The sequence below is a fragment of the Heteronotia binoei genome, chromosome 5 (genome assembly GCF_032191835.1).
Source record: "Heteronotia binoei isolate CCM8104 ecotype False Entrance Well chromosome 5, APGP_CSIRO_Hbin_v1, whole genome shotgun sequence".
Lineage (NCBI taxonomy): Eukaryota > Metazoa > Chordata > Lepidosauria > Squamata > Gekkonidae > Heteronotia > Heteronotia binoei.
In genome coordinates, this window is record NC_083227.1 from 29,576,932 (window position 1) to 29,604,552 (window position 27,621).

General features: G+C 49.0%; 2 protein-coding genes across 2 annotated transcripts in view; one reads left to right on the forward strand and one right to left on the reverse strand.

Annotated features, from left to right (window-relative positions):
* LOC132571225 (zinc finger protein 709-like) overlaps positions 1–27,621 on the reverse strand; it is a 1,224,940-nt gene that overhangs the window by 648,905 nt on the left and 548,414 nt on the right. The window lies entirely within an intron of this gene.
* The window catches only part of LOC132570992 (zinc finger protein 546-like), a 39,124-nt gene continuing 18,770 nt past the window's right edge, over positions 7,268–27,621 (forward strand). The window contains exons 1-5 of the mRNA XM_060237627.1: positions 7,268–7,398; positions 9,030–9,115; positions 12,379–12,505; positions 17,995–18,054; positions 21,045–22,255. Of these exons, the coding sequence (XP_060093610.1) occupies positions 9,101–9,115; positions 12,379–12,505; positions 17,995–18,054; positions 21,045–22,255 (1,413 nt within the window). The 5' untranslated portion in view covers positions 7,268–7,398; positions 9,030–9,100. The remainder of the gene's footprint in view (positions 7,399–9,029; positions 9,116–12,378; positions 12,506–17,994; positions 18,055–21,044; positions 22,256–27,621) is intronic.

The window sequence follows — 27,621 nt, forward strand, 5'->3', positions numbered from 1 at the left end:
GAAGGCTGAGTCAACCTTGGGCCGGCTACCTGAATCCAGCTTCTGCTGGAATCGAACTCAGGTCGTGAGCAGAGAGTTCAGACCACAGCCCTGCAGTACTGCTGCTTTACCACTCTGCACCACGGGGCCACTAGGTGCCCTTTGCTAGGTACTAGGTAAATAATGATTGCTGTTGGGAAGGGCACACAAATAGCAACCACTGAGATCCCCCATGCCTATATTTGTCCCCGCAGTCCGACCTTTGAATCAGGAGAGAGTTCTGCTGCCTCCAACGAGATGCTAAATCCCAGTCAGGCCGGAATAAATGGGCTCAGGAGGGCAGAGTTCAGGCATCGGGCCTGGGCACACTGGCTGGCCACCAACTCCTGTTTCACAAAATCCTCAGTGTACTGATTGCTAACAACAGTCAGGATGATGAATTCACTTCAGCATCTCTCAGCTAAAGTGAAAGGGATCCTTACCGAGAGAGGCCATGTTCCCAAAATTCTCCAGCATGACTTCCAGGGCCTTTTGGCCGGGATCCAGCAGCTCCCACTCCTCCCTGGTGAACTCCACGTCCACCTCCTCAAAGGACTCAGACCTTCTTCCTTGGTCTCTGCTGGTGGCATAATGGCTGCTCCCACAACAGGAGAAAGAGGAGAGGTCTCAGAAAGCGTTCCAAAGTCTGGGAGGAAAAGAAGATGAATCCATTCTTTCAAAAGACTAGAAACAGTGGTAATGATCTTCAGGCATCCTGGAAAGGAAAACAGAGATATAATATTTATCTTGTGGCTGTTACAGCTGTTCGGACACCAGGAATTACCTGGCGAAGTGTCCCCTGTTGGATCCTCCTGTTTGAAGGCCCTGAACTGTGGATTCCGGAAGGTCTTTGCCAAATTCTTTTCTGATTCAGCAAACATCTCCATAAGAGAAGCCATATTGGATCAGGCCAATGGCCCATCCAGTCCAACACTCTGTATCACACAGTGGCCAATACACACACACACTGTGGCTAATAGCCACTAATGGACCTCTGCTCCATATTTTTATCCAATCCCCTCTTGAAGCTGGCTATGCTTGTAGCTACCACCACCTCCTGTGGCAGTGAATTCCACATGTTAATCACCCTTTGGGTGAAGAAGTACTTCCTTTTATCCATTCTAACCCGACTGCTCAGCAATTTCATTGAATGCCAACAAGTTCTTGTGTTGTGAGAAAGGGAGAAAAGGACTTCTTTCTCTACTTTCTCCATCCCATGCATAATCTTGTAAACCTCTATCATGTCACCCTGCATGTCCATGAATGGTCTACACACCTAAAACACCACACGGGGGACAAAGAAAGGAGTCAGAGAAATAAAGATGAAGATTCTACCCCCCTTCACCCACTTTTGCTATCACTGGGGCTAAAATCTGGTTTGGGCTTCCCTCACATCCTGGATCATGACCCAGACGTGGAAGGGAAGCACTCAAATGTTCCATGCAGTGTTTGAACCCTGGAAGAGGCTGACTAGAGAGAGAGGGAAATCTCACTTGCACAAGAAAGGGGCGAAGATATTTTAGGAAAAGACTGAAGTTCTTAAATATTTTTGCCTTGTCATGATTAACCCGACTCACCTGCTCTTTCTCCTTCTCTGCCTGGCTGAGGAGGAAGCCTTCTGCCAGGGCCACCAGCTGGGAACTGGTCTCCGGCCTGCATTCCCTCACCCTGACCCAGCTCTCCATTTCTGGGGGCAGGATGGCCAGGAACCGCTCCAGGATCACCAGGTCCAGCATCTCCTTCTTGCTGTGCCTCTCTGGCTTCAGCCAACGGTTGCAAAGTTGATGGAGGCGGCTGCAGACCTCAGGGCGGGGGGGGGGGGGGCTCGGCCGCGGAATCGCCTGAATAGCTGGCGCTGCACATCCAAGCCAATGACATTCTCACTCAGGAGGCTCTTTGGACATGTTTTCTCCCACCGTTCCCTGGCATCCAAGTCTTTCCCTACTCCTATTCCAGATTCAGGGTCATTCTTGCCCACTGTCTGTACATGTCCATCTGCCACAGAGGAAAAACTGTCTCCTTGTTCTTCTGGTCCCTGAGGGGGGTGAGCTTCTGCTGCTGCTCAGAACCCCCAAGTTGAGGATATCTTTCCTGGTCACGAGTTCTAATGCTGTCAACAGAAGCTGAGGCCCAACTGGGTGCTCCCCACTGGCACCTGGAGCTCCTCCCTGAAGAGGAAAAGAAAAGCCAACTGTAAGACTCAGAGAGAGTCACAGGACATCCACTCTGTGCCCTCCCTTGCTGGATTCCATGTTAGGAAATCCCTGGAGATCTGCTAGTGGAGCCTTGTGGAGAACAAGGTTTGGGAAGGGGAGGGATATCAGCAGGGGTATAATCAGGGGGGGGGGGGGTTGTAGCAAGAACTCCTTTGCATATTAGGCCACACACCCCTGATGTAGCCAGTCCTCCTGGAGCTCACAGCAGTTCGACCTCAGAAGGATCAAAGGCTGAGTCAACCTTGGGTCGGCTACCTGAACCAGCTTTTGCTGGGATTGAACTCAGGTCATGAGCAGAGAGTTCAGATCACAGTACTGCAGTACTGCTGCTTTACCACTCTGCGCCACGGGGTAGTGAATTTAGGGGGAGGTATTTGTGAGTTTCCTGCATTGTGCAGGGGGTTGGACTAGATGACCCTAGAGGTCCCTTCCAACTCTATGATTAGAAAAAAAAGAATACAATAAAATATAGTGAAAATGGGTTAAGTTATATGTATTTCCGTAGTTATTCTTTCCCTGAAACAAACCGCAAATGAAAAGAAAGTGCCCCCACCCCGACTGGGAAAGATTTGTCCTCCAAAGGGCACTCCAAAAAACACCGGCAGGGCCTTCTCTTTCCTGGCGCCCCCTCCAAGCCCCCTCCCGGCTCCTGCCGAAGGAGGAAGAATCCGCTTTCAGCCTCTTCTACAAAAGCAAACCCTCTTTGTGCAGAGAAAAAAGGGGGGGAGCAGAAGGGAGGGCTGTGCGAGGAGGGAGGGGCATATTACGGCGGGCAGGTCCCCCTTTCTCCTGACTGCCTCGGCCCCACAGAGGGGAAGGCCAGCAAGGGTCAAATCCTATAGGGGCCGCCAGGAACTGGAGGTAGAGAACTTCCTTCCTGCCCGGAGTCTGCACTTGGGGAAATCAGCCCTTGCTGTTCCCACGGTGCAAAGTGGTGTCCAGTTGCTCCTTCCCGGGGTGAGTCAAGGGGTGGGGGGATCCCGGGGCGGGGGAAGGAGGTGAGGCTGGGAAATCTGGGGTGGGTGGAAGGGAAATAAAACGGGGGGTGTTAGAGGCAGGCCCCGATCCAGGAGAAGGCGTGAGAGCCGCCCCACTGAAGAGCCTCGGGGGGCTTCCCCTTTGGGCGCTCCACCTTTTCTGTTCCTCCTCTTTACACCTGGCTGGAGAGGGGTATTCGAGATCCATCGCGATCCCTGCATTGCAGTGGCCTTGCCAGTGATTTAGATGGGAAGGGAAGGAGGACCCGAGAGTTAGGGGCGGGGGAGGTGTCAAGAAAAGACGGAGAAGAGGTGGCTGATATTTTAACGCACCCATATAGATCTATGGAGTGTTCTCATTCTGAATACTGTGTACAGTTCAGGGTGGTGAGAACCAGAGAGGATTGTGAGGCACTCCAAAGGGAACTGTTGAGGCTGGATGAGTGGGCGTCAACGTGGCAGATGAGGTTCAATGTGGCCAAGTGCAAAGTAATGCACATTGGGGCCAAGAATCCCAGCTACAAATACAAGTTGATGGGTTGTGAACTGGCAGAGACTGACCAAGAGAGAGATCTTGGGGTCGTGGTAGATAACTCACTGAAAATGTCAAGACAGTGTGCGGTTGCAATAAAAAAGGCCAACACCATGCTGGGAATTATTAGGAAGGGAATTGAAAACAAATCAGCCAGTATCATCAAATGCCCCTGTATAAATCAATGGTGCGATCTCATTTGGAATACTGTGTACAATTCTGGTCACTGCACTTCAAAAAGGATATTATAGCATTGGAAAAAGTGTAGAAAAGGGCAACTAGAATGATTACAGGTTTGGAACACTTTCCCTATGAAGAAAGGTTAAAACTCTTGGGGCTCTTTAGCTTGGAGAAACGTTGACTGCAGGGTGACATGATAGAGATTTACAAGATTATGCATGGGATGGAGAAAGTAGAGAAAGAAGTACTTTTCTCCCTTTCTCACAATACAAGAACTTGTGGGCATTCAATGAAATTGTTGATCAGTCAGGTTAAAACAGATAAAAGGAAGTACTTCTTCACCCAAAGGGTGATTAACGTGTGGAATTCACTGCCACAGGAGGTGGTGGCGGCTACAAGCATAGCCAGCTTTAAGAGGGGATTGGATAAGAATATGGAGCAGAGGTCCATCAGTGGCTATTAGCCACAGTGTGTGTATATATATATGTGTGTGTGTGTGAGTGTGTCTGCTTGTGTGTGTGTATATGTGTACACACACACACAAACACACACACACATATATATATATATATATTATACACACACACACACACACACATATTGACTGCTGTGTGACACAGAGTGTTGGACTGGATGGGCCATTGGCCTGATCCAACATGGCTTCTCTTATGTTCTAATGTTCAGTTCTGGTTGCTGGATCTTTGAGAAGACACTGCAGAGCTGGAAGAAGGAAAGAGGAAGGAAACTAGGGTGCAGAGGGGGCTAGGAGGAAAGGATGGAGAGTCTGGGACTTCTCCCTTTGGAAAAGAGACAACTAAAGTGGGGGCATGATAGAGGTTTATAAAATTCTGCATAGGTTGGAGAGAGTTGACAAAGAGAAACAAACATTTCTCCCTGTCCAGCAAAACTGGAACTCGAGGTCATCCAGTGAAGCAGATAGGCAGTAGGTTCAGGACGGACAAAAGGAAATGCTTCTTTACATAAAGAGTGATTCAAGTGTGGCATTGGGTGCCAGAGAATATAGTGAGGGCCACAGGTAGAAACAGCTTGAAAAGGGGGTTACCTTGAGGGAAAGGGATTTATGGAGGATAAGTCTGTCAATGGCAACTAGCCATGGGGACTAGAAGAAGAAGAAGAAGATGATATTGGATTTATATCCCGCCCTCCACTCCGAAGAGTCTCAGAGCGGCTCACAATCTCCTTTACCTTCCTCCCCCACAACAGACACCCTGTGAGGTGGGCGGGGCTGGAGAGGGCTCTCACAGCAGCTGCCCTTTCAAGGACAACCTCTGCCAGAGCTATGGCTGACCCAAGGCCATGCTAGCAGGTGCAAGTGGAGGAGTGGGGAATCAAACCCGGTTCTCCCAGATAAGAGACCACACACTTAACCACTACACCAAACTGACTAGGGAGAACCTCAATTCTCTGAGGCACTAATCCTCTGAATCCCAGAGCCAGGAGGCCACTTCGGGAAGTTCTTGACTTCTATGCCCAGTTGTTGGCCTCAGGGGTGTTGAATGCATTTGTTTTGAGTCCCGGATCTGACATGAATTAGACCTTGTTGGGCCAGGCCATGTGTGTACCTATTTAAGATTAGGTAGCCAAGATAAAAACTTTATAAAGGACACAGACAAACAATTAAACATATTTTTTTAAAAAAATTAAAACATGCTTAAAACTTTAGCACTTGTTGGTCTTAGAGATGCTTTCTTTGTATCTCTCCCGTGGGATCCAGGGAACTGGGCAAAGGAAGCTCTGGCTCTTTCCTACTTCCCCAGGGGACCAGGAGAGGGAGGAGCATAAGCCCGTAGAAGGAAGAAAGGCTTGGCTCAGAAGCTCTGCTGTGCAATTGAGAGAGCCTAGCAAAGCAAGCTATCCCTCTCCCTCTTCCTCCCCAAGGGAGGAGCCTCAGCCAATGGAAAAAAGAGGATTTGCTCTGTAGCTCCTGTGTGATTGAGCAAGCCTGGCAAAGCAAGCTGTGATGCAGAAGGAAGCAAGAAAAAGGGAGAAGGAAGCAGACCGCAGCCAGTTGCTTGGGGGCCTGATTTGGCCCCCAGGCCGCATGTTTGACACTTCTGGACTAGATGGTCTGATCCAGCAGGGTACTTCTTATGTTCTTAGGATGCTGGACTAGATGGACCACTGGTCTGTTCCAGCAGGGCTCTTCTGGTGTTCTTATGACATAGACAGGAAAGGATCCTTTTCATTGCTTTAGACTGAGGAAGGGCTGATGGGAACAGCATGAGGGGCAGAAGACTTGAAGAGGGGAGAGGAGAGCCCCCCATTCTTCTGCCTCCTCTGCTTCTGGCCCCAGCAGGCCTTTTCTCCCTTCCCAATCCAGCTCCCAAGAGATGTAGTCGTGTCCTTTCCAGTTTGGGAAACTGAGGAAGGAGTGCCACTCTGCAATCCTCTTTGTCCTTCTCCCGATGATAATCTTAGTTCTCTGCCCTAACCTGGATAGGCCAGGGAAGCCCAGTCTTGTCAGATCTCAGAAACTTAGCAGGGTCGACTCTGGTTAGTACTTGGATGGGAGACTTCTTTGAAATACCAAGTTGGGAGGGCAGGGACAGGCTTCATTTGGCCCCCTCTCTGAATATCCTCCAGGCCCCCAGTAGGGTTCAGTCACCAGAAGCTGCTGTGACTTTCAGGTGAAGACACACACAGGATATATAAAAAATACAAAGAAGAAGAAAAAGAATCCTGGTCCTCTTGAGTTGTGGACTGCTTTTCTACTCTGCTGGATGTGTGAAGGGAGGGGGGTTTCCCTTCAGGCTTTCCCAGATGGTAAACCAGCGTTGCCAGATCTTTGCCGGATGCAGGAAGAGTGTGGCCTATACAGGAGCACCCCAATACCCAGAGAGAGAGTGGGACTCCCAGTACAAGAAACAATTGATTCTGTTCAGAAACAGGTCAAGGAAATATTCTGTTCAAAATGGAGTCGACCCAGCAGTGAGCTTGTTCTGGTTATTACCTGGCCTTCTCCCCCCAACCCCCCCCCCAAAAACGGAATGAATAAATACAATGGGAACTGCTGACATGCATAACCCAGACCTTAAACTTTAACTGCTGATTAATGGCCCATTCCTGGGGCCCATCGCTTTAACTCAGCTCTTCTATTTACTTCTATGCTCATTTCTATCACCCTTGTTTAAACCCTACTAAAGTCATTAAATCTCATCACTGCCCATCCCCTGGGCAATCATGATCTATTGTCCTCACCTGGAGTCCCATTCAGGTGAGCCATTTAAGCCCATCACCAGCCATCAGGTCTCCCTAGTTACCAAAGAGTCCCCTCCCCTCAAAACCCTATATAAACTATATAAATCCTTTGGTGTGCATACTGCAAGGTGCCATTGTGCAGTCTGTCCCCCCCCCCCCCCCCGTTACTCTGTGTAATTGGGCCTATAGGACGTGTCATGCTGGTCGTCCTTCTCTCCATTTCCTGCTGAACGGACATCTGCTTCTCCTGGACCGGGTAGTATAACCTTCCTCAATACTCCCTTAATTTGCTATAGATAACCTCTACTCTTCCTAGCCTCTTGACTTGTATTTACCTCTTTTACATATTTTTATAGTAAACATTTTAAAATATATTTGCCTGGAGTATTTCTTTCTGAAAAAAGCAATTTCCATATCATTGGGAAAAAGATCTTTGCTCCTAATTCGCTCTACCTTGCCTCCATCTTGCTAATTTCCCCATTTAAAAGAGGAGACTGTTATGTATGCAGACCTATGTCTAGTAACTGGCTATTCGTATCATTGGAGCCGGAAGAATGGAGCTTGGGGAACTAGAAACTGGGCAGCAGGATCCAAATACTTGCTACCTTGCCCAATCATAGGGCCCTGGCCAGTTCGAATGGCCCAATTGCCTGCTAGCGTGGGAATCCAGAGTTGTATATAGTTATGGCCCCTTTGGCCCTGTTTCTCAGTCTTGACTAGGCAGCCAGCCACTGTGCTGTCTATAATAAAGAGATGTCTATCACTACAACCGCGTTGCCTCCATGATTTGAACCCACTATACCAGGGGTGGCCAACTGTAGCTCTCCAGATGTTTTTTGCCTACCAACTCCCATCAGCTCCAGCCAGCATGGCCAATGGCTGGGGCTGATGGGAGTTGTAGGCAAAAAACATCTGGAGAGCTACTGTTGGCCACCCCTGCACTATACAATAGAGAGACATAAGCATTTCCCCCAGCAAGAGAGACGAGGCCTTCACCCAGCATGCTTTGAAGACATCAGTCTCTGATCTGATTCCAAGGAGCGGTGATAGTGAGCCCAGCCTTTCTTTTTGCAATGCTAGCTTTCTATATACAGAGTGTTTTCCATGATGTAAATAAACATTTGTTATTACTGAGTTCAGGGCTGCAATTTCGCACCTGCCCCCTTGAGTCGTGCAGTTCAATTCTAGTTCTTCAGAGCCTTCTCATCCCATGACCTCTTCTCCCATGTGCGGAGCAGACCAGAGGGTTTGGGTATCCCTGAGAAGGGAGTGCAGTGACTTCTGGGAGGGTCAGAGATTGAGTGCCCAGGGATGGATGTGCCAAGGCTGGGAGGACACATGGCCAGAAGGGGCTGGGTGGTCTAAGAATGTGTGATCTCCCCGCCCCCCATAAAAACTGGCTGGGTGGGGGGGGAGAGATTTCGGGTCAATCCATCCTGAGGTTTACAGGATAAATTCCATAGATCCAGAGAGTTAGCTGTGTTAGTCTGTTGCTGCAAATTAGTAAAGAGTCCAGTAGCACCTTTTAAACTAACAGAATTTTATAGCAGCATGGGCTTTCGAGAAACACAGGTCTCTTCGACAGATGTATGGAGGGTCTGTGGAAACAAGCCAGAGATAGATAGGTGGCAAGGGGAGGGGGGAGTGGATGCAGGAAGTAAGTGCCATGTAAACTACTTTGTCTACAAAAGAGAGCAGTGTTTGAAAGCTTTATGCTCCTATAAAATGTGTTAAAGCTGCTACTGGATTCTTTACTATTTTGGATAGATTCCAGGGTCTGGAATTGTGTCCTGGCACCAGTCTGGAAACAGGGTCACTTCAAAGGACTTGCACAGAAAAAGTGTGTGTAGCAAAAAGGGTTTCCCTCCATCTTTCTCTCACTCCCAGGAAGCAGTGTGAAGACACCTTTGCTGGTTCCTCCCTCATTTCCTCTGTGTGCTGAAGGGAAAAGAGCCACCATGAAGCCTTTTCAGGTAATTTAATTTAATTTTTTTATTTATTTATACCCCGCCCTATCCTGCAAGTGGGCTCAGGGCAGCTTACAACAGTAAAAACAAACATCAGGGTAAAAGCATCATAAAACAGTTTCTATAAATCAGAGCAGCATATTCAGACACGATTTCAGGCACAAACGCCAAACATATAACAAAACGTATGGCTTATGACTGTCCGCTCTATACAAGCACCATGAATGTTAAAATGTGTGTGTGTGGGGGGGGAGTGATGACATTCAGAGGGACACCTGCCGGATCAGTTAAAAGCCTGGCGGAAGAGCTCCGTCTTGCAAGCTCAAATCTTCAAGGGGAGCTCATTCCACCAGGTAGGGGCCTGGACCGAAAAGGCCCTGGCCCTTATTGAAGCCAGTCGGGCATCCTTAGGCCGAGGGACCACAAGAAGATGTTGTGAAGCAGACATTAGAACCCAGTGGGGCTCATATGGGGCTGGCGTCTCATTTTTCAGCTAATGGGGGAGAGTAAGGATCCTTTTCCCTGGGTCCAGGTCACACCCTGTCTTGGAAATGGGAGAATAAAGCAGTCCTGGTTACCAACCTGCAGGTGGAATTGGGAATTCTTCTGGAATCGCAGTTGATCTCCCAGATTCAGAGATCAGGGCATGCTCTATGGCTTGACATCCCTGCTGAATTTCCTCCCTTAACTACACCCCCCTGAATACCTCTCAAGATCTAAGGGGGGGGGGGTCCAAGCTGCAATGGGCAACTCTTGTGGAAGATCCAGAATTGGCTGTGGGATGAAATCTTTTGCCAGTGGCCCAAGTTACATGACTTTTATCCCATAAAACCTTAGTTCTTAGCTATAAACCTTCATTCATCCCAATAAACCTTAGTTCTGAGTTGTAAACTCTCAGGAGTTGTAAACTTTATGGCAAAAAACCCTTTAAGGCAAAAAAACCTCCAACCCCTTAGTGGTCAGAAATTCAGATTCTGTAGGAAATCTGGGAGCTGAGTTTGGTGTAGTGGCTAAGTGCGCCGACTCTTATCTGGGAGAACCAGGTTTGATTCCTCACTCCCCCACTTGCAGCTGCTGGAATGGCCTTGGGTCAACCATAGCTCTTGCAGAGGTTGTCCTTGAAAGGAGATTGTAAGCTGCTCTGAGATTCAGAGTGGAGGGTGGGATATAAATAGTTCTTCTTCTTCTCGTCCTCCTCATTCTTCCCCTCCTTCCCCTTCTCCTCTTCTTCCTCCTCCTGCTGCTTTTTTGATCTTTCCGGATGATTTCCCCCCTGCCCCCCAGGAATTGGAATCCAGCTGTTTCCTAGCTCAGAAGTGTTCATTTTGGGGGGGGGGGAGTCAATGGCCAAGGATGACCCTGAATTGGCGGGGGGGAGGGCCTCCAAACTGGGGGAATCCCCTGCCCCCTCCTGGGGGTTGGCATCCCTACCCACAGGAGTCAGCTCTCCTTCATCCTCTTATGACTCCTGTATGACAACCCCTCACTCTTTTCTACCTCAGAGGCAGATTTTCCCTCCAAAATTTTGTTCTCTCCCATGACTGAGCTGCCTCAAATAATGTGGTTTTCTTTGTTGACGTAAGCAAAAGTATATCTGGGTATATTTGCATAACCCCAGAGGTCAAGCATGCAGTTTCCTTCTTCTTGAGGAAAGGTGGAAGAAGCCAGAGCAGAGAGGAGGTTGGTAGTGCCCTGTGATCTGATTGCCCTTCTGGAGGCTGCCGTTCAGAAATTATTTTAATACCCATGTTCAGGACCGGCCCTCCTGCTAGGCAAACTAGGCAGTTGCCTAGGGCTCCAAGAGGCAGGGGGCGGCAAATTGGGCTCTCTCCCCCCCTCCGGTGCCCCAGGCAAGTGCTTAGCTTGCCTCCTTCCCCCCTCCCTGCCGCCGCTGCTGTGGCTGCCGCTAGCCCCCTCTGGGCCGTTGCTGCACACCCCCCAGGCGCTCCGTCCCGCACGCCCCCCCAGGCGCTCCGTCCCGCACTCCCCCCCCAGGCGCTCCGTCCCCCACTCCCCCCCAGGCGCTCCGTCCCGCACGCCCCCCCAGGCGCTCCGTCCCGCACGCCCCCCCCAGGCGCTCCGTCCCGCACGCCCCCCCCAGGCGCTCCGTCCCGCACGCCCCCCCCAGGCGCTCCGTCCCGCACGCCCCCCCCCAGGCGCTCCGTCCCGCACGCCCCCCCCAGGCGCTCCGTCCCGCACGCCCCCCCCAGGCGCTCCGTCCCGCACGCCCCCCCCAGGCGCTCCGTCCCGCACGCCCCCCCCAGGCGCTCCGTCCCGCACGCCCCCCCCAGGCGCTCCGTCCCGCACGCCCCCCCCAGGCGCTCCGTCCCGCACGCCCCCCCCAGGCGCTCCGTCCCGCACGCCCCCCCCAGGCGCTCCGTCCCGCACGCCCCCCCCAGGCGCTCCGTCCCGCACGCCCCCCCCCAGGCGCTCCGTCCCGCACGCCCCCCCCAGGCGCTCCGTCCCGCACGCCCCCCCCCAGGCGCTCCGTCCCGCACGCCCCCCCCAGGCGCTCCGTCCCGCACGCCCCCCCCAGGCGCTCCGTCCCGCACGCCCCCCCAGGCGCTCCGTCCCGCACGCCCCCCCCAGGCGCTCCGTCCCGCACGCCCCCCCCAGGCGCTCCGTCCCGCACGCCCCCCCCAGGCGCTCCGTCCCGCACGCCCCCCCCGGCGCTCCGTCCCGCACGCCCCCCCCGGCGCTCCGTCCCGCACGCCCCCCCCGGCGCTCCGTCCCGCACGCCCCCCCCAGGCGCTCCGTCCCGCACGCCCCCCCCCAGGCGCTCCGTCCCGCACGCCCCCCCCAGGCGCTCCGTCCCGCACGCCCCCCCCAGGCGCTCCGTCTCGCACGCCCCCCCCCAGGCGCTCCGTCTCGCACGCCCCCCCCAGGCGCTCCGTCCCGCACGCCCCCCCAGGCGCTCCGTCCCGCACGCCCCCCCAGGCGCTCCGTCCCGCACGCTTCCCCCCCAGGCGCTCCGTCCCGCACGCCCCCCCCCAGGCGCTCCGTCCCGCACGCCCCCCCCCAGGCGCTCCACTGGCCTGCCCAACGCGGCTAAAAGCGGCGGCGCCCCGCTCGCTCCCTTCCCTCTGCTCGCCGCTAGCTAAAAGTAACCTTTGCCGGCTTCGCAACTCGCACCTGCGCATTAAAACGTGGGGGGGGCGCCAGGCAGCAAGTCTGCCTAGGGCGCCTCAGGGCATTGGGCAAGCCCTCCCCATGTTGTTGTTTTTCCTCATGGATCAATGATGAAAAGAACCGCATTCCTCTTCTTCCAGGGCCCGGTGTCCTTTGAAGAGGTGGCTATGCATTTCACTGAGGAGGAGTGGATCCTGCTGAGTCCAGCTCAACAAGTTTTGTACAAGGAAGTCATGCTGGAGAATTTTGGGAATGTGGCCTCTCTAGGTAAGGCTCTCTCTCTTTTGTAGCAGGAACTCCTTTGCATATTAGGCCACACCCCCTGATGTATCCAATCCTCCTGGAGTTTGCAGTAGGCCCTGTAAGAAGAGCCCTGTAAGCTCTTGGAAGATTGGCTATATAAGAGGGGTGTGGCCTAATATGCAAAGGAATTCTTGCTACAAAAAAAATGCCCTGCTTTTGTCTATGCTGTGAGGTGTGACTCCTTCTATGTTCATGGTAATGATTTCATCATTGAGGAGGATCATTAACTGTGACTCTCTTACTAAGATCTCTCACACTGCCTACGGCTCTGGCCAGAGTCCTTACATAGAGGGGAGTTGAAAAAGAGACACTTTTCTCATTCTTCCCAAATACTAGAATTTGAGGCTATCCGATGCAGCCAATAGTGACTGGCCAGGAGAGAGATCTTGGGGTCGTGGTAGATAACTCACTGAAAATGTCAAGACAGTGTGCAACTGCAATGAAGAAGGCTGGGGATTACTAGGAAGGGGATTGAAAACAAATCATCCAGTTATCACACCAAATCAGCCAGTATAAATCTGTGGTGTGGCCTTATTTGAAATACTGTGTGTGGTTCTGGTCACCGCACCTCAAAAAAGACCCTCTAGCATTGGAGAAGGTGCTAAAGGAGCAACTAATTTGAACAAGGGCAGGGGTTTTTTTAATAGCAGGAACTCCTTTGCCTATTAGGCCACACCCCCTGATGTAGCCAATCCTCCTGGAGCTTACAGTAGCCCCTGTATTAAGAGCCCTGTTAGCTCTTGGATGATTGGCTACATCAGGGGATGTTGCCTAATAATGCAAAGGAGTTCCTGCTCTCTCTCTCTCTCTCGGCTTGGCTTCGCGAACGAAGATTTAAGAAGGGTGCAATAGTCCACGTCTGCTGCAGGCTCGCTGGTGGCTGTCAAGACCAATGCGGGACAGGCAGGTCTGGCCACAGTGGTTGCAGGGAAAAGTCTGATTTAGGGTTGGTGCTGTAGCTCCTGCTACAAAAAAGAAAAAGCCCTGGACAAGGGGATGTAAGACTTTCCCTATGAAGAAAGGTTAAGGAGGCTAGGGCTCTTTAGCTTGGAGAAAGAACAATTGAGGAGTGACATGCTTTTTAGCTACAAAAGAACTTGTGGGTGCTCAGTGAAATTAATAGTTGGCTTCGAGCAGATGAAAGGAAGTACTTCTTAAAAGAGTAATTAACCAGTGGAATTCACTGCCACAGGAAGTTGTGGCAGCTACCAGCACTGACAGCTTCAAAAAGGGATTATGGAACAGAGATCCATCAGTGGTTATTAGCTACAAGGTATAGATGGACTGTTGTGAGGTCTCATGTTATGTTCCTTGCCATGATTTTTCTTTTCGTTTATCTTACCTTCTTTCTTTTCTCTTTTGTTCTTGTAGTGTCTTTTGTTGGGTACTTTCATTTTCTTTGATAGTCAGATGTGTCTATAGCTTGTGGCATCAATTGGTGTCAGGAGAAAGGCATTTACAATGCCCTTGAAAGTATCAGCTCCCAGGCCATTTTGGAGAAAGGCTCTGGGAATCATCTTCAAGAGATAACATACTGTTTGTCAAATGTTTATGTTAGTAGTGGGATGTGGGCGGGGGGGACGACTGAGTAATATCTACTGAATCTATGCATATCAATGTAATTGCTTATTTTAGTTAGTTCTAGCAAGACCCTTGAACTACAAGGATCTTGTTCCTGTGACATATCAATAAAGCTTCATCTACTAGAAGAAGTCTGAATGTTACTTGGCAAGCCTCACAACTATGACATTTGAGGCATTGATGCTCTGTATTCTTAGTTCCTGAGGGGCAATAGTGAGTGGGCTACTGGAGTTCTGGCCCTGCTGGTGGACCTCCTGATGGCACCTAGGCTGTGCTAGGGTGGCCAGACGGTCCCGGTCTCCCGGGAAAGTCCCGGTTCTGGCCCCCAATTCCCGGCTCCCGGGCTGGCTATACCGGGACCATTAGAGGTCCCGGTTTAGCCAGCCAGAGAGCCGGGGGCTGCGCGTGCGGGCGGGGAAAGCGGCGAGTGAGGGAGGGAGCGTCCCTGTACGTGCGCAGGGCGATCGTGGCGGGCTCTGCGCATGCGCGGGGATGCTCCCTCCCTCACTCGCCGCCTTCCCCGCCCGCACGCGGGGCCCGGTGGCGGTGGCAGAGGCCAAGGAAGCGGCGGAGAGGCCGGCGCTGGTCGCTGGAGGGCCTCCAGCGACCAGCGGCGGCCTCTCCGCCGCTTCCCCGGCCTCCGCCACCGCTGCCGGGCCCCGCGCGCGGGCCTCCAGTGCAGGCGGAGGCCGGGGAGGGCGTTGGAGAGGCCGGCGCTGGTCGCTGGAGGGCCTCCAGCAACCAGCGCCAGCCTCTCCGACGCTTCCCCGGCCTCTGCCACTGCCGCAGGGCCCCGCGCGCGGGCCTCCAGTGCAGGCGGAGGCCGGGGAGGGCGTCGGAGAGGCCGGCGCTGGTCGCTGGAGGCCCTCCAGCGACCAGCGCCGGCCTCTCCGCCGCCTCCCCGGCCTCTCCGCCACCTCCCCGGCCTCTCTGCCGGCAGTTCCTGTTTCCGGCAGGTGGCGCGGGGGGGGGGGGGGAAATGATGTCACAGGAAGTGATGTCACTTCCTGTTTCCGGCGGTGGCATGACATCGCCGGAAGTGACGTCGCCGGAAGTGACCTCACTTCCTGTTTCCGGCGGTGGCGTGCCATCACCGGAAGTGACGTCACTTCCTGTTTCTGGCGGCGCGCACGCTTCACGCGTGCACACCCCTACCTTCCCCCCCCAAAAAAGGTGTCCCTGGCTGGCCTTCAGACATTATGGCCACCCTAGCTGTGGCCACTGTGTGACACAGTGTGACACAGAGTGTTGGACTGGATAGGCCATTGGCATGATCTAACATGGCTTCTCTTAAATTCTTATCCTTTGCAGCAGGCAGGCAAGTCACCATTAGGTCAAAATGCCTTTCACAGACACTATTCTCTATGTTCCTAATGGTTGAATTGCCCACTTCCCTGCAACCCTATTTTCTGTATTTTAACAACCCACCACACCCCTATTATTTGCTGCGGTGGAACAGTCTTGCTCTGATTTTCAAGCCCTGTTCCTCTGTCCCCTCCAAGGTTTCCAATACCTAGAGGGGCTTCTGGCCTTTGTAAGAATTGTCCACTTCCCTTCCTGGTTTAGTGTATGGTTAAGTGTGCAGAAAGAGCCCCGTGGCGCAGAGTGGCAAAGCTGCAGTACTGCAGTCTAAGTCCTCTGCTCATGACCTGAGTTCGATCCTGGCTTCACCTGGTTCAGGTAGCCAACTCTAGGTTGACTCAGCCTTCCATCCTTCCGAGGTTGGTAAAATGAGTACCCAGCTTGCTGGGGGGAAAGTGTAGATGACTGGCGAAGGCAATGGCAAACAACCCCATTAAAAAGTCTGCCGTGAAAACGTCATGATGTGACGTCACCCCGGAGTTGCAACCGACTGGTGCTTGCACAGGGGACCTTTCCTTTCCTAAGTGTGCAGACTCTTATCTGGGAGAACCGGATTTGATTCCCCACTCCTTCACTTGCAGCTGCTGGAATGGCCTTGGGTTAGCCATAGCTCTTGCAGAGCTGTCCTTGAAAGAGCAGCTTCTGGGAGAGCTCTCAGACCCGCCTACCTCACATAGTGTCTGTTGTGGGTAAGGAAGGTAAAGGAGATTGTAAGCGGCTCTGAGACTCTGATTCAGAGAGAAGGGTGGGGTATAAATCTACGGCCTTCTTCAAGGCCTTGCCTCTGTGTCTCTTGTTCTCCTGCGTCTTATCATTGGGAAGGCTTAATATCTTGTGTGCCGCATGGAGACTTTTCAATTGATCACCCCCCCTTCCTCTTGGTGCTCCTTTTAAAATGTCCAGGAGAGTGGAGGTCTGTATGGGACAGAGAACCACTACCAGTATCAAAAGTTATAAATTATTTATGAAAAAGGAAATGTTCACAAGCACATGCTTAGTACAGCACCAGGTTGAGCCAGGGATTTAAAAGAAAAGGGTAAAAATGCAGTTTCTCTTTTCCTCCGTCTATACATGAAGTGATGGTATCGCTTTACTCTGCTCTGGTAAGAGCCCACCTGGAGTACTGTGTTCAGTTCTGGGCACCTCATTTTAAGAAGGAGGAGGGCGACGAAGATGGTGAGGGGTCTGGAGACCAAGTCCTATGAGGAAAGGTTGAAGGAGCTGGGCATGTTTAGCCTGGAGAGGAGGCGGCTGAGAGGAGATATGATCACCATCTTCAAGTACTTGAAGGGCTGTCATCTAGAGGATGGGGTGGAATTGTTTCTGTGGCCCCAGAAGGTAGGATCAGAACCAGTGGATTGAAATTAAATCAGAAGAGTTTCCAGCTCAACATTAGGAAGAACTTCCTGACTATTAGAGTGATTCCTCAGTGGAACAGGCTTCCTCAGGAGGTGGTGGGCTCTCCTTCTTTGGAGGTTTCTAAACAGAGGCTAGATGGCCTTCTGACAGCAATGCAGATCCTGTGAATTTGCGGGGGGCGGAGGGGGGCTGTATTTGTTAGTTCCCTGTATTGTGCAGGGGATTGGGCTAGATGACTATGAGATCCCTTCCAACTCTATGATTCTGTGCCTGAGTCAATGTTAAGTCGAAGGAAGATTCCTTAGTTTAGAAAGTCACCAGATGTTCTATAGGATTTCCGTTACCTCAAAGCCTCTTTCAGGCGTGCTTGGAATTGCTGAGTGGATGTGCCTAGAGAAGAATTATAACCTCGTCCTTTTTTCCCTGATAAAAGGACCCGGGACTGTCAAACCTGACCTCATCTCATGGCTGGAAGAAGAAGACAGAATCGATGGTGAGAAGTGATTTTACCTACCCACACACTATGCTTGTAGCCGCCGCCACCTCCTGTGGCAGTGAATTCTACATGTTAATCATCCAAACCTTTTATCATTCTAGTTGCCCTTTTCTGGACTTTTTCCAATGCTATAATATCCTTTTTCAGGTGCGGTGACCAGAATTGCACACAGTATTCCAAATGAGACTGCACCATCAATTTATACAGGGGCATTATGATACTGGCTGATTTGTTTTCAGTTCCCTTCCTAATAATTCCCAGCATGGCGTTGGCCTGTACAGGCAATGTAGCATGTCATTCTGAGGGGCCCGCCACAGGAACATAAGGAAGTCGTACACAACACTATAAGGCAGGGATGGTCAATGGTAGCTCTCCAGAGCATGGCCAGTGGCTGGGGCTGATGGGAGTTGTAGGCAAAAAACATCTGGAGAGCTACCGTTGGCCACCCCTGCCATAAGGAAGTTCTACACAATACCATAAGAGGTCATATACAATACCTGCTTTCCGGGCGTATTTTAAACCCTATTGAGGATTCATGTCCTCCTATTGACAGTCAGTTTCACATTGCCCAGAGCAACCAGTCTAGAAGCTGATTTAGTACTCCCAAGGTGCATTCAGAAGAATTATAACCTCGTCCTTTTTTCCCTGATAAAAGGACCCGGGACTGTCAAACCTGACCTCATCTCATGGCTGGAAGAAGAAGACAGAATCGATGGTGAGAAGGTGCTTTTGGATTTATACCCTGTCCTTCACTAGCCAAAGGAGTCTCAGAGTGGCTTGCAATCTCCTTCCCCTTCCCACAATAGACACCCTGTGAGGGAGGTGAGGCTGAGAGAGCTCTCCCAGAACTGCTCTTGAGCAGAACAGCCTTGAGAGAATTTGTGGGTGACCCAAGATCACATCAGCAGGTGCAGGGCTTCTTTGATAGAAAAAGGCCAGCATATTAGGCCACACCCCTGATGTCACCATTGTTTCACATAGGGCTTTTTTGTACGGGAAAAAAAAAATCAGGAATTCATTTACATATTAGGCCACACCCCCTGACACCAAACCAGCCAGAACTGCGTTCCTGCTTTAAGAAAAAAGAGCCCTAAGCAGGTGTATGTGGAGGCATGGGGAATCAAATCTGGTTCTCCCAGATAAGGGTCCACACACTATACCAAATCAGCTTTCAAACTAGTGCAAGCAGGGGAGGGGGGCTGCATACAAGACAACCTACATATGGGGGGGGGGGGTGTGTGACAGGGCAACATGGGAATTGCCAAATTGGCAGGGCATCTGGATTTACCTAAAACTGAGCAGATGTCTTACAAACTCAGAGTGACCACCTGGCCCCAGAGGTGACAAAGGATTGTACCTGGTGGCAGTACAGGATAGACAGTTTGGTGTAGTGGTTAAGTGTGTGGACTCTTATCTGGGAGAACGGGGTTTGATTCCTCACTCCTCCACTTGTACCTGCTGGAATGGCCTTGGGTCAGCCACAGCTCTCACAGAGTTGTCCTTGAATGGGCAGTTGCTGTGAGAGCTCTTTCAGCTCTCCCTACCTCACAGGGTGTCTGTTGGGAAGGGAGGAGAGGAAAGGAGATTATGAGCCACTCTGAGACTTTGTGCTTCGGAGTGGAGGGTGGGATATAAATCCAATATCTTTATCTTCTTTCTGCCGGTTTTACATCTTGCAGTGAATTGAGGGTGAAGTAATTTTCAAAGCTGGCTTCTCTTTGAATGTAAACATGACCCTTTTTTTTTAGATAGCACAGCTGAATCCTTTGGGTGGACCTCTCTACCTTTATTTTACTGCAAAGGTAGTAATGATATGTATCGTATGCTCACCTGTGTTCCTTCTGAGTTTCTTTGAGCCAGCTCACACTTTTTTAGCCTCTGGCTCACACGTTTTTGTCTTAGCTCAGGAAGGATGGCCCCAGAGCCAACTAATTAACGCAGTTGCTCGCAACTTTAATGCCAGTAGCTCACAAAGTAGAATTTTTGCTCACAGGACTCCACAGCTTAGAGGGAACATTGCTTGTGGAGTGCCCTTCAGAGGATAGGAGGATGTTATTCCCAAAATGGTGGTGGAGGGGGCTTTATTGGTCAAACGCTTCAGGCCAAAATCCACCTCAGTTTGGACATTCCTTATTGACCCGAGTAAAGCAGATAAGCAATCTGTGACTGACATCATTCACCGCACTGGCTTGCTGTAGTTCTGCAGGACATATAAAACAGAGCTGTTTTGTCAGGTCTTTTAAGTTGAGGCAGTGGGCATCATTAAACATCAACATGACCGCCCTGTGGTTTGCAGACCCTATTGTGAGTCTTAGTTGAACAGGTATGATGATGATGCTATTGGATTTATCCCACCCTCCACTTTGAATCTCAGGGTCTCACAATCTCCTTTACCTTCCCCACACCCCACAACAGACACCCTGTGAGGTGGGTGGGGCTGAGAGGACTCTTATAGAGGGGAGTGATTTCATATATAAGGGCAGATGAAAAAGAAGATAGAAGATATTGGATTTATATTCCGCCCTCCACTCTGAATCTCAGAGTCTCAGAGTGGTTCACAATCTCCTTTGTCTTCTTCCCCCCCAACAGACACCCTGTGAGGTGGGCAGGGCTGAGAGAGCTCTCCCAGAAGCTGCCCTTTCAAGGACAACTCCTATGAGAGCTATGGCTGACCTAAGGCCATTCCAGCAGTTGCAAGTGGAGGCGTGGGGAATCAAACCCGGTTCTCCCAGATAAGAGTCTACACACTTAACCACTACACCAAACTGGCTCTTTGATTGCTGCTACTTGTCTGTGCCAGCCACAATTTAGGTTTTTGACCCGGCCGTCTTTGGAATTTTTGCTTCTGTAAGTTTTAGATTTTGCTTTTGGCTGTTTTTGTTAGTTGTTTTATATCTATGTAAATTTCATTGACGTGACCCACCCTGAGCCCATTTTTGGGAAGGGAGGGATAGAAGTCTAAAGAAAGAAAGAATCTCTTCCTTTTCATTTGCAGGTTGGGTCAGGGAAGGTGTAACTTTCCCAGGGAAATGCTGTTTCTCTTTTTCTGCCACTAAGAAATGATGTGTTTTTACAGCTTAGGATGTTACAGAACCATATTCCCAGGAAGACCTGAAAGTGTGTCTAGATGAGAAGCCTTTAAACTCATGCACTGTGGCCACTGTGTGACACAGAGTGTTGGATTGGATGGGCCATTGACTTGATCCAACATGGCTTCTCTTATGTTCTTATGTCTGGGGCAGTGATGCTCTGTATTCTTGGTGCCTGGGGGGCGCACAGTGGGAGGGCTTCTGGCCCCACTGGTGGACCTCCTGCTGGCACTTGAGGTTTTTTTGGCCACTGTGTGACACAGAGTGTTGGACTGGATGGGCCATTGGCCTGATCCAACATGGCTACTCTTATGTTCTTAATGCTCAAGGAACAGGAAGACCTGTAAGTGTGTCTAGATGACAAGCCTTTAAACTCATGCACTCTCTGCAAGATTGTCTGATGAAGTCTGCTTAAGAGCATACGAAAGCTTCCATTCTGAATAAAAATTAGTTGGTCTTAAAGGTGCCACTTGTCTACTGCTTTCTTCTGTTGCTTCAGACCATCATGGCTGCCTACTGGGAACTCTCTGCAAGAGTTAACTTATTTCATTCTCTACTTTTTGTGCTCCATTTTTTCCCTACAGTGTTCATGTTCGGTTTCTCTTTCTTTCAGCAGGATATGCACAAAGAGTGCAGACAAGGGAGAAAAAATATAAATGCCTGGAGTGTGAAAATAGAAAGTGCCTGGAGTGTGGAGAAACCTTCAAGAGTTGTAGATGTCTTATTTCCCATCAAAGAATTCACTCAGGGGGGAAACCATATAAATGCCCGGAGTGTGGAAAAAGCTTTAGACAGAGTAATCACCTTACTTCCCATAGAAGAATTCACACAGGGAAGAAAACATGTAAATGCCTGGAGTGTGGGAGAAGCTCCTGTCAGAGTGACAGCCTTTCTCTCCATCAAAGAATTCATGCAGGGGAGAAACCATATGAATGCCTTGTGTGTAGGAAAAGCTTCAGGAGTTATCCAAGTCTTACTTGTCATCAAAGAATACACACAGGGGAGAAACCATATAAATGCCTGGAGTGTGGGAAAAGCTTTATTCGGAAAGACAAACTTAATATTCATCAAAGAATTCACACAGGGGTGAAACCATATCAATGCCTGGAGTGTGGGAAAAGCTTCAGTCGAAAGGACAAACTTACTGCTCATCAAAGAATTCACACAGGGGAGAAACCATATAAATGCCTGGAGTGTGGGAGAACCTTTAGTCAGAGTTACAATCTTACTTCACATCAAAGAATTCATGTGGGGGAGAAACCATATAAATGCCTGGAGTGTGGAAAAAGCTTCAAGAGGAGGATAGATCTTACTTCCCATAAAAGAATTCACACAGGGGAGAAACCATATAAATGTCTGGAGTGTGGGAAAAGCTTCTCTTGGAGAGACAGCCTTATTTCCCATCAAAGAACTCACACGGGGGAGAAACCATATAAATGCCTGGAGTGTGGGAAGGACTTCAAAAATTGTGGAAATCTTACTTCCCATGAAAGAATTCACACAGGGGAGAAACCATATAAATGCCTGGAGTGTGGGAAAAGCTTCTGTCGGAGATACAACCTTACTTCCCATCAAAGAACTCACACAGGGGAGAAACCATATAAATGCCTGGAGTGTGGGAAGGACTTCAAAAATAGTGCACATCTAACTTTCCATGAAAGAACTCACACAGAGGAGAAACTATATAAATGCCTGGAGTGTGGGAAAAGCTTCAGTCGCAATTCAGTACTTGCTCGCCACCAAAGAATCCACACAGGGGAGAACCCATATAAACGCCAGGAGTGTGGGGAAAACTTCAAGAATAATATAAATCTTTCTTCCCATCAATAAATTCAAGCAGGGGAGAAGCCATATAAATGCCTGGAATTCATTACATCAGAGTAAATTTTATTATACAATTAGAAAACAGTTCAATAAAGCTGTATAGTACATACGTTACCTAATGCTGTAAAACTGCTTTAAAGGGTCTGTGATTAAAGATGGTCTTAATTCCGTCTTGAAAATGTCCTCAAAACGATTCTGTTTCATGCTTTCTGTGGAATGTTAAAAGTTGTGGGATTCTTCCTAACTTCATCAGACAGTCCATTCCTACCAGTGGCAGCTACAAGAAAAAATCCTGTTTTTTGTGTCACTATCAATCTCACCATTATCTTTGCTAATATGAGCAAAGTGATTGCAGCAGGTCAAAGCAAGAGTTGCGGTCCCATAGCTCTGTAAGATGTAGGTCCTGAAAGACTTTGTAGGTAACGCCAAGGACTATGAAATGAACCAGTAGCCTAAACCACAGGTGTAAAACTAATTCGTTTTAAGGAATGGATCTGACATAAATGTCACATTGTTGGGCTGAGCCATGTGTGCCATAAAATGTAACATGAGATACCAGAGATATAAACTTTATAAAGATGATTTCAGATGCTGAATGGCAACAGCAGGCTTGATTGGACTAGGTATGACATGCAGAGGGGTAGAAGGTAATGAGACAGGAAACCTAGATCTCACTTTGGTACAGGAGGATTCAGTTCAAGAGAATGCAAAGAATAAATGGAATTAAGCAGAGAGTCAGTTTGGTGTAGTGGTTAAGTGCGAGGACTCTTATCTGGAAGAACCAGGTTTCCATCCCCATTCTTCCACTTGCAGCTGCTGGAATGGCCTTGGGTCAGCCATAGCTCTCACAGAGCTGTCCTAGAAAGGGCAGCCGCTGTAAGAGCTCTCTCAGCCCCACCTAACAGGGTGTTTGTTGTGGGGGAGGAAAGTAGAGGAGATTGTAAGGCACTCTGAGTGACAGGTGGGATATAAATTATCTTTTTTTGAGCAGGAACGCAGTTCCAACTGGCTAGGTGTTGGGGTGTGGCGTAGTATTTGTGCAAAGCACTAGTGACATCAGGGGGTGTGGCCTAGTATTCAAATAAGTTCCTGCTGGACTTTTTCTACAAAAAAAGCCCTGGAAATAAGTCTGAAGAATGAGGAGTGAGTCATGAAAGCACATACCTTACCATAAATTTTGTTAGTCTTTAGGGTGTTACTAGATTCTTGCTCTTTTCTACTGCTGTTAGAAACCACAACATGGAAATAGCAGTGGGGGAACATTTCAACCTTCCAGGAGATTCAACTGCTGACCTAAGAGTAGCAGCTCTCTTACAAATGAACGTGAAAGGGGGATTAGAAAGAGAGGCTGCTGAATTGTCACTGATAATGAAGCTTAAGGTAAAGCATTCTCCTGGACTGAACCAAAACCTAGGTTTCTTCTGTCCTTACCGATGCCTGCTATTGTCATTTGGCATCTGAAATCACTTCACTCTCCAAGATATAAGGACAGATGGACTCGCATTCTAGCTGTATCTGAAGAAATGAGCAGTGACTCATGAAAGCTTGTGCCCTGCTACAGATTTTATCAGTTGTCAAAGCGATGCTGGACGCATGTTCCCTTACCCTAATAAAGAATGCAAGCTGTGCTGTTAGGTTTCTTTCCTCCCCCACATCTGTAAGAAATGGAAAGGGGGGCTCTTCCCCTCCTCTCTGGCTCTTTTGGTGTAGTGGTTAAGTGTGCGGACTCTTATCTGAGAGAACCAGGTTTGATTCCCCACTCCTCCACTTGCACCTGCTAGCATGGCCTTGGGTCAGCCATAGCTCTGGCAGAGGTTGTCCTTGAAAGCGCAGCTGCTGTGAGAGCCCTCTCAAGCCCCACCCACCTCACAGGGTGTCTGTTGTGGGGGAGGAAGGTAAAGGAGATTGTGAGCCACTCTGAGACTCTTCGGAGTGGAGGGCGGGATATAAATCCAATATCATCTTCTCTTCCCCCCCTTCTTCCTTCCCTCTCTCTGAAGAAGTGTGCATGAAGACAAAAAGTTATAGCAGGAATAAAAAGTTGTTGGTCTTAATAATGGGACTCCATTTTTCCCTCTCTCGCTCGCTGTCTCTTTCCCTCCCTGCTCTGAAGAAGTGTGCAGGCATCAGTGTTCCCTCTAAGCTGAGTTAGCATGAGCTAGCTCATAGATTTTTAGCCTCCAGTTCCCACATTTTTGTCTTAGAGCAGGAAGGATGACCTCAGAGCACAATCAGTAGCTCACAACTTTAATGCCAGTAGCTCAAAAAGTAGAAATTTTTGCTCATAAGGCTCTGCAGCCTAGAGGGAACACTGGGAGGCATACAGAAGTTTGTACCTGAAATATATTGGTCTTTTGCCACTGGACGCCATTCCCCCTTGGCTTTTTCCCTTTCCCTCTCTTCCCAGAAGGGAAGGAGCCCTTAGCCAATCGAGGGAAGGTCTTCTCTCCTCTGTAAAGCAGGAAATGGAGGCTGGGCAAAAGAGCTGCGCTGGAAGAAACAGGAGGAAGCAGCAGAGATCCAGTTGCTTGGTAGGCCGGATTGGGGCCTTGTGGAGGATGGATGTGGTCAGCGGGCCATATATATGACACCCCTGCTGTAGACTGATCCTGCATTGTGCAGGAGGTTGGACTAGATGGTCTGTATGGCCTCTTGGAATTCTATGATTCTAAAACTAGTGCTGCAGGGAGAACATTTCTGGCCAGGGTCTCCATCTGGCCCCTGGAACTGTTGACATAACCTCTGAGAGATGGGGGGCCCCTCCCCTTCCAACAGAGCAAGAAAAGTAGAAAAGCAGTTCTGAGGACCAGGATTTCCCAAGGGGAAAGAAGACCCAGCATGGAGGCCAATTTTAACGACACATTAGGCAAATTTGTTCATAGATCAACAATGCCATGTGTGAGTTATTTAAGAACCCTCTAGGGCAGGGGTGGCCAAACTTGCTCAATGTAAGAGCCACATGGAATAAACGTCAGATGTTTGAGAGCCACAAGACATGAACAAATATTACACACATCTTTTAAAACTGAATACTTTCTTTGCACATTAAGAGAAAATGCATATGTATGCACTTTACACACAACCATGCTAGAAGGAGACTTTAAAAAAAGCTGGGAATAACAGTCCCCATAAAACCAACATAGAGAAAGGTTAGGGAATTATTTTTTTGGCACCAGGAGAAGAAGGAAAACACTTTTAAGACCAGCAATGTTTTATGCAAGGATTGAGCTTTTTTGTCTTGCTACAGAGAGTGTGTGTGTGTTTTGTTGGGTTGTTATGTCTGGGCTCTCCTGGGTGCAACTGGGTTTGCCTCCACCTTTATCACTGCATTCATGCCTCATGATCCAGTCATTCTCAGCAGGAAATCATGTGAACTATTTAGAAAAGGAACAACAACAAGCCAAGATTAGGCTGAGAGTGTGTGTCCAGACCAAGTTAACCCAAGCAAATTTCCTTTGCTTTTTCTCTCACATTTTCCTTTGATTGATACCACCTGGTTGCTGGGGTTTCTGCCGCTCAAGGCAGAACCCAGCCTGGCGCCCCCCTCCTGTGACTAATTGCGCGTACAAAGCAGTAATGAGAGGTACACTGATTACACTGAACAATAAAGATAAAAGAGCGAAAGAAAAACAATTGTTGGACATTCAGAATGAAATAAAGAAAAAAGAGGGGGAGCTGACGAAGAGGCCTGGGAAAAAGAAAATTATGAGGGAGATTACAATACTACAAACACAAATGAGATACTTGTTAAATAAAGAACTGGAATGGAATCTGAAAAGATTACAGCAGAAATCTTTTGAAGGAGCAAATAAACCTGGAAAATACTTGGCTTGGCAACTGAAATAAAGTTGCTTTCTTTCCACCTCTTCCCCTCCCCCAATCAATCTTCCTTCTTTCCTCCCTCCCTCTCAAACATCCGATGTTCATGTCTTGCGGCTCTTAAAACAGCTGATGTTCGGACTTCCGGGGTTGGAAAATGGCAAGCTGAGTTGCTTTCCCTAATGGGGGCAGGCTGGCACGTCTGTTCAGGGTAGTAAAAGGCAAATTAATGCCTTCTGCCAACATTTCTCAGCCAGAGAATTGTCCAAGATATGCACAGATACTTTGAGGAGACTGACCTTGGCTGAAAGGGAGTCCCGGGGGGGGGGGGGGCTCCTTTGAGGGATCTCCAGAGAGAAGTTGCATGTTCATCGTCTGCAGAAGTTTCCAGAGTCATCAATTTGGCAAAAGCTCGACAGGATCCAAACCTTCTTTTACAATTTTAAACATCTAATCTACAAAGGACTGGTGTTAATTTGGAAAAACTACAGAAAAAAGGTACTGATTGCTATCTCTTCATTCCGGGACTAATTAAAGTTAAACAAAACAAAAGTAAAAGGTGGGAGTTGGAAATACTGAAAGCCTGAAAGGAGAAGAAGATAAGGGGCTAAATTTGATCTTTGTAAACTTAAAAGACAGTGTTAAAAGAAGAAAGGAATTTATTGTTTAGTCTATCTGTGGTTGAGGCGGCAGCTCCATTGTTACAGATCTGCAGCGTTCACAGTCAACACAGAAAAAAAGTCAGATATGAGATTTCTCTACCAGTGAAACGAAATTTGAAGGCAAGAAAAGCAGGAAGTATTGGAGGAAGAAGAAGGAAGTCCATGAAGTAAACAGCCTATTCTAGGATTATAATACCAGAGAGAAACATCGGTGGCCATTGTTGTTGGGAGGACTAAGTTTTAACATCGTTTTTAAAGTGACTGGGACATTAAAAATTGGTGGAGTTAACATTTGGGAATTAAAAAATTACTACTGTTGGATAGTAGATAAGAAAACTTGAACTGGTAAAAGGGAAAAAAGGATTTTTTTTAAAGTGAAGCAAAAGTTGCGACCGCCATTTTGGGAGAAATAAAAGCTTTAAACATTAATATCTGAGCCTGGGAGGCTCAGAGGACAGCGAAATTGGGTGCATTGGAAAGGGCAAGCTTCACTTTATCAGACCTGATGGTTCAAATTTAATTTGGTGAGATCAAAATTTTTGATCTTTTTTTACATGTCAACCCAAAACAAACTCGTGCTAGGTCTGCTTCAGTAGAGAAAATGCAAGCCTAATTAGATGCAATGGAAGCTAGGATAATGAAGGGGTGAAAGAAATGATAACTGCCTCTAAAAAAGAAATAAGAAAGGATAGTGAGGACTCAAAAAAGAATTAAAAAAATAAATAGAGAATCTCAGAAATAATAATGTGGTAATAACAAAGAAAGTATAAGAAGTGGAAGAGAGAGTGAAAATACATGACTCCACCCTGTTAAAATTACAAGAAAAAGTGACAATTCATGACTGTAAACTGATGGAAACTCAGATCCGTCTGAGAGGTGTACCTGAAG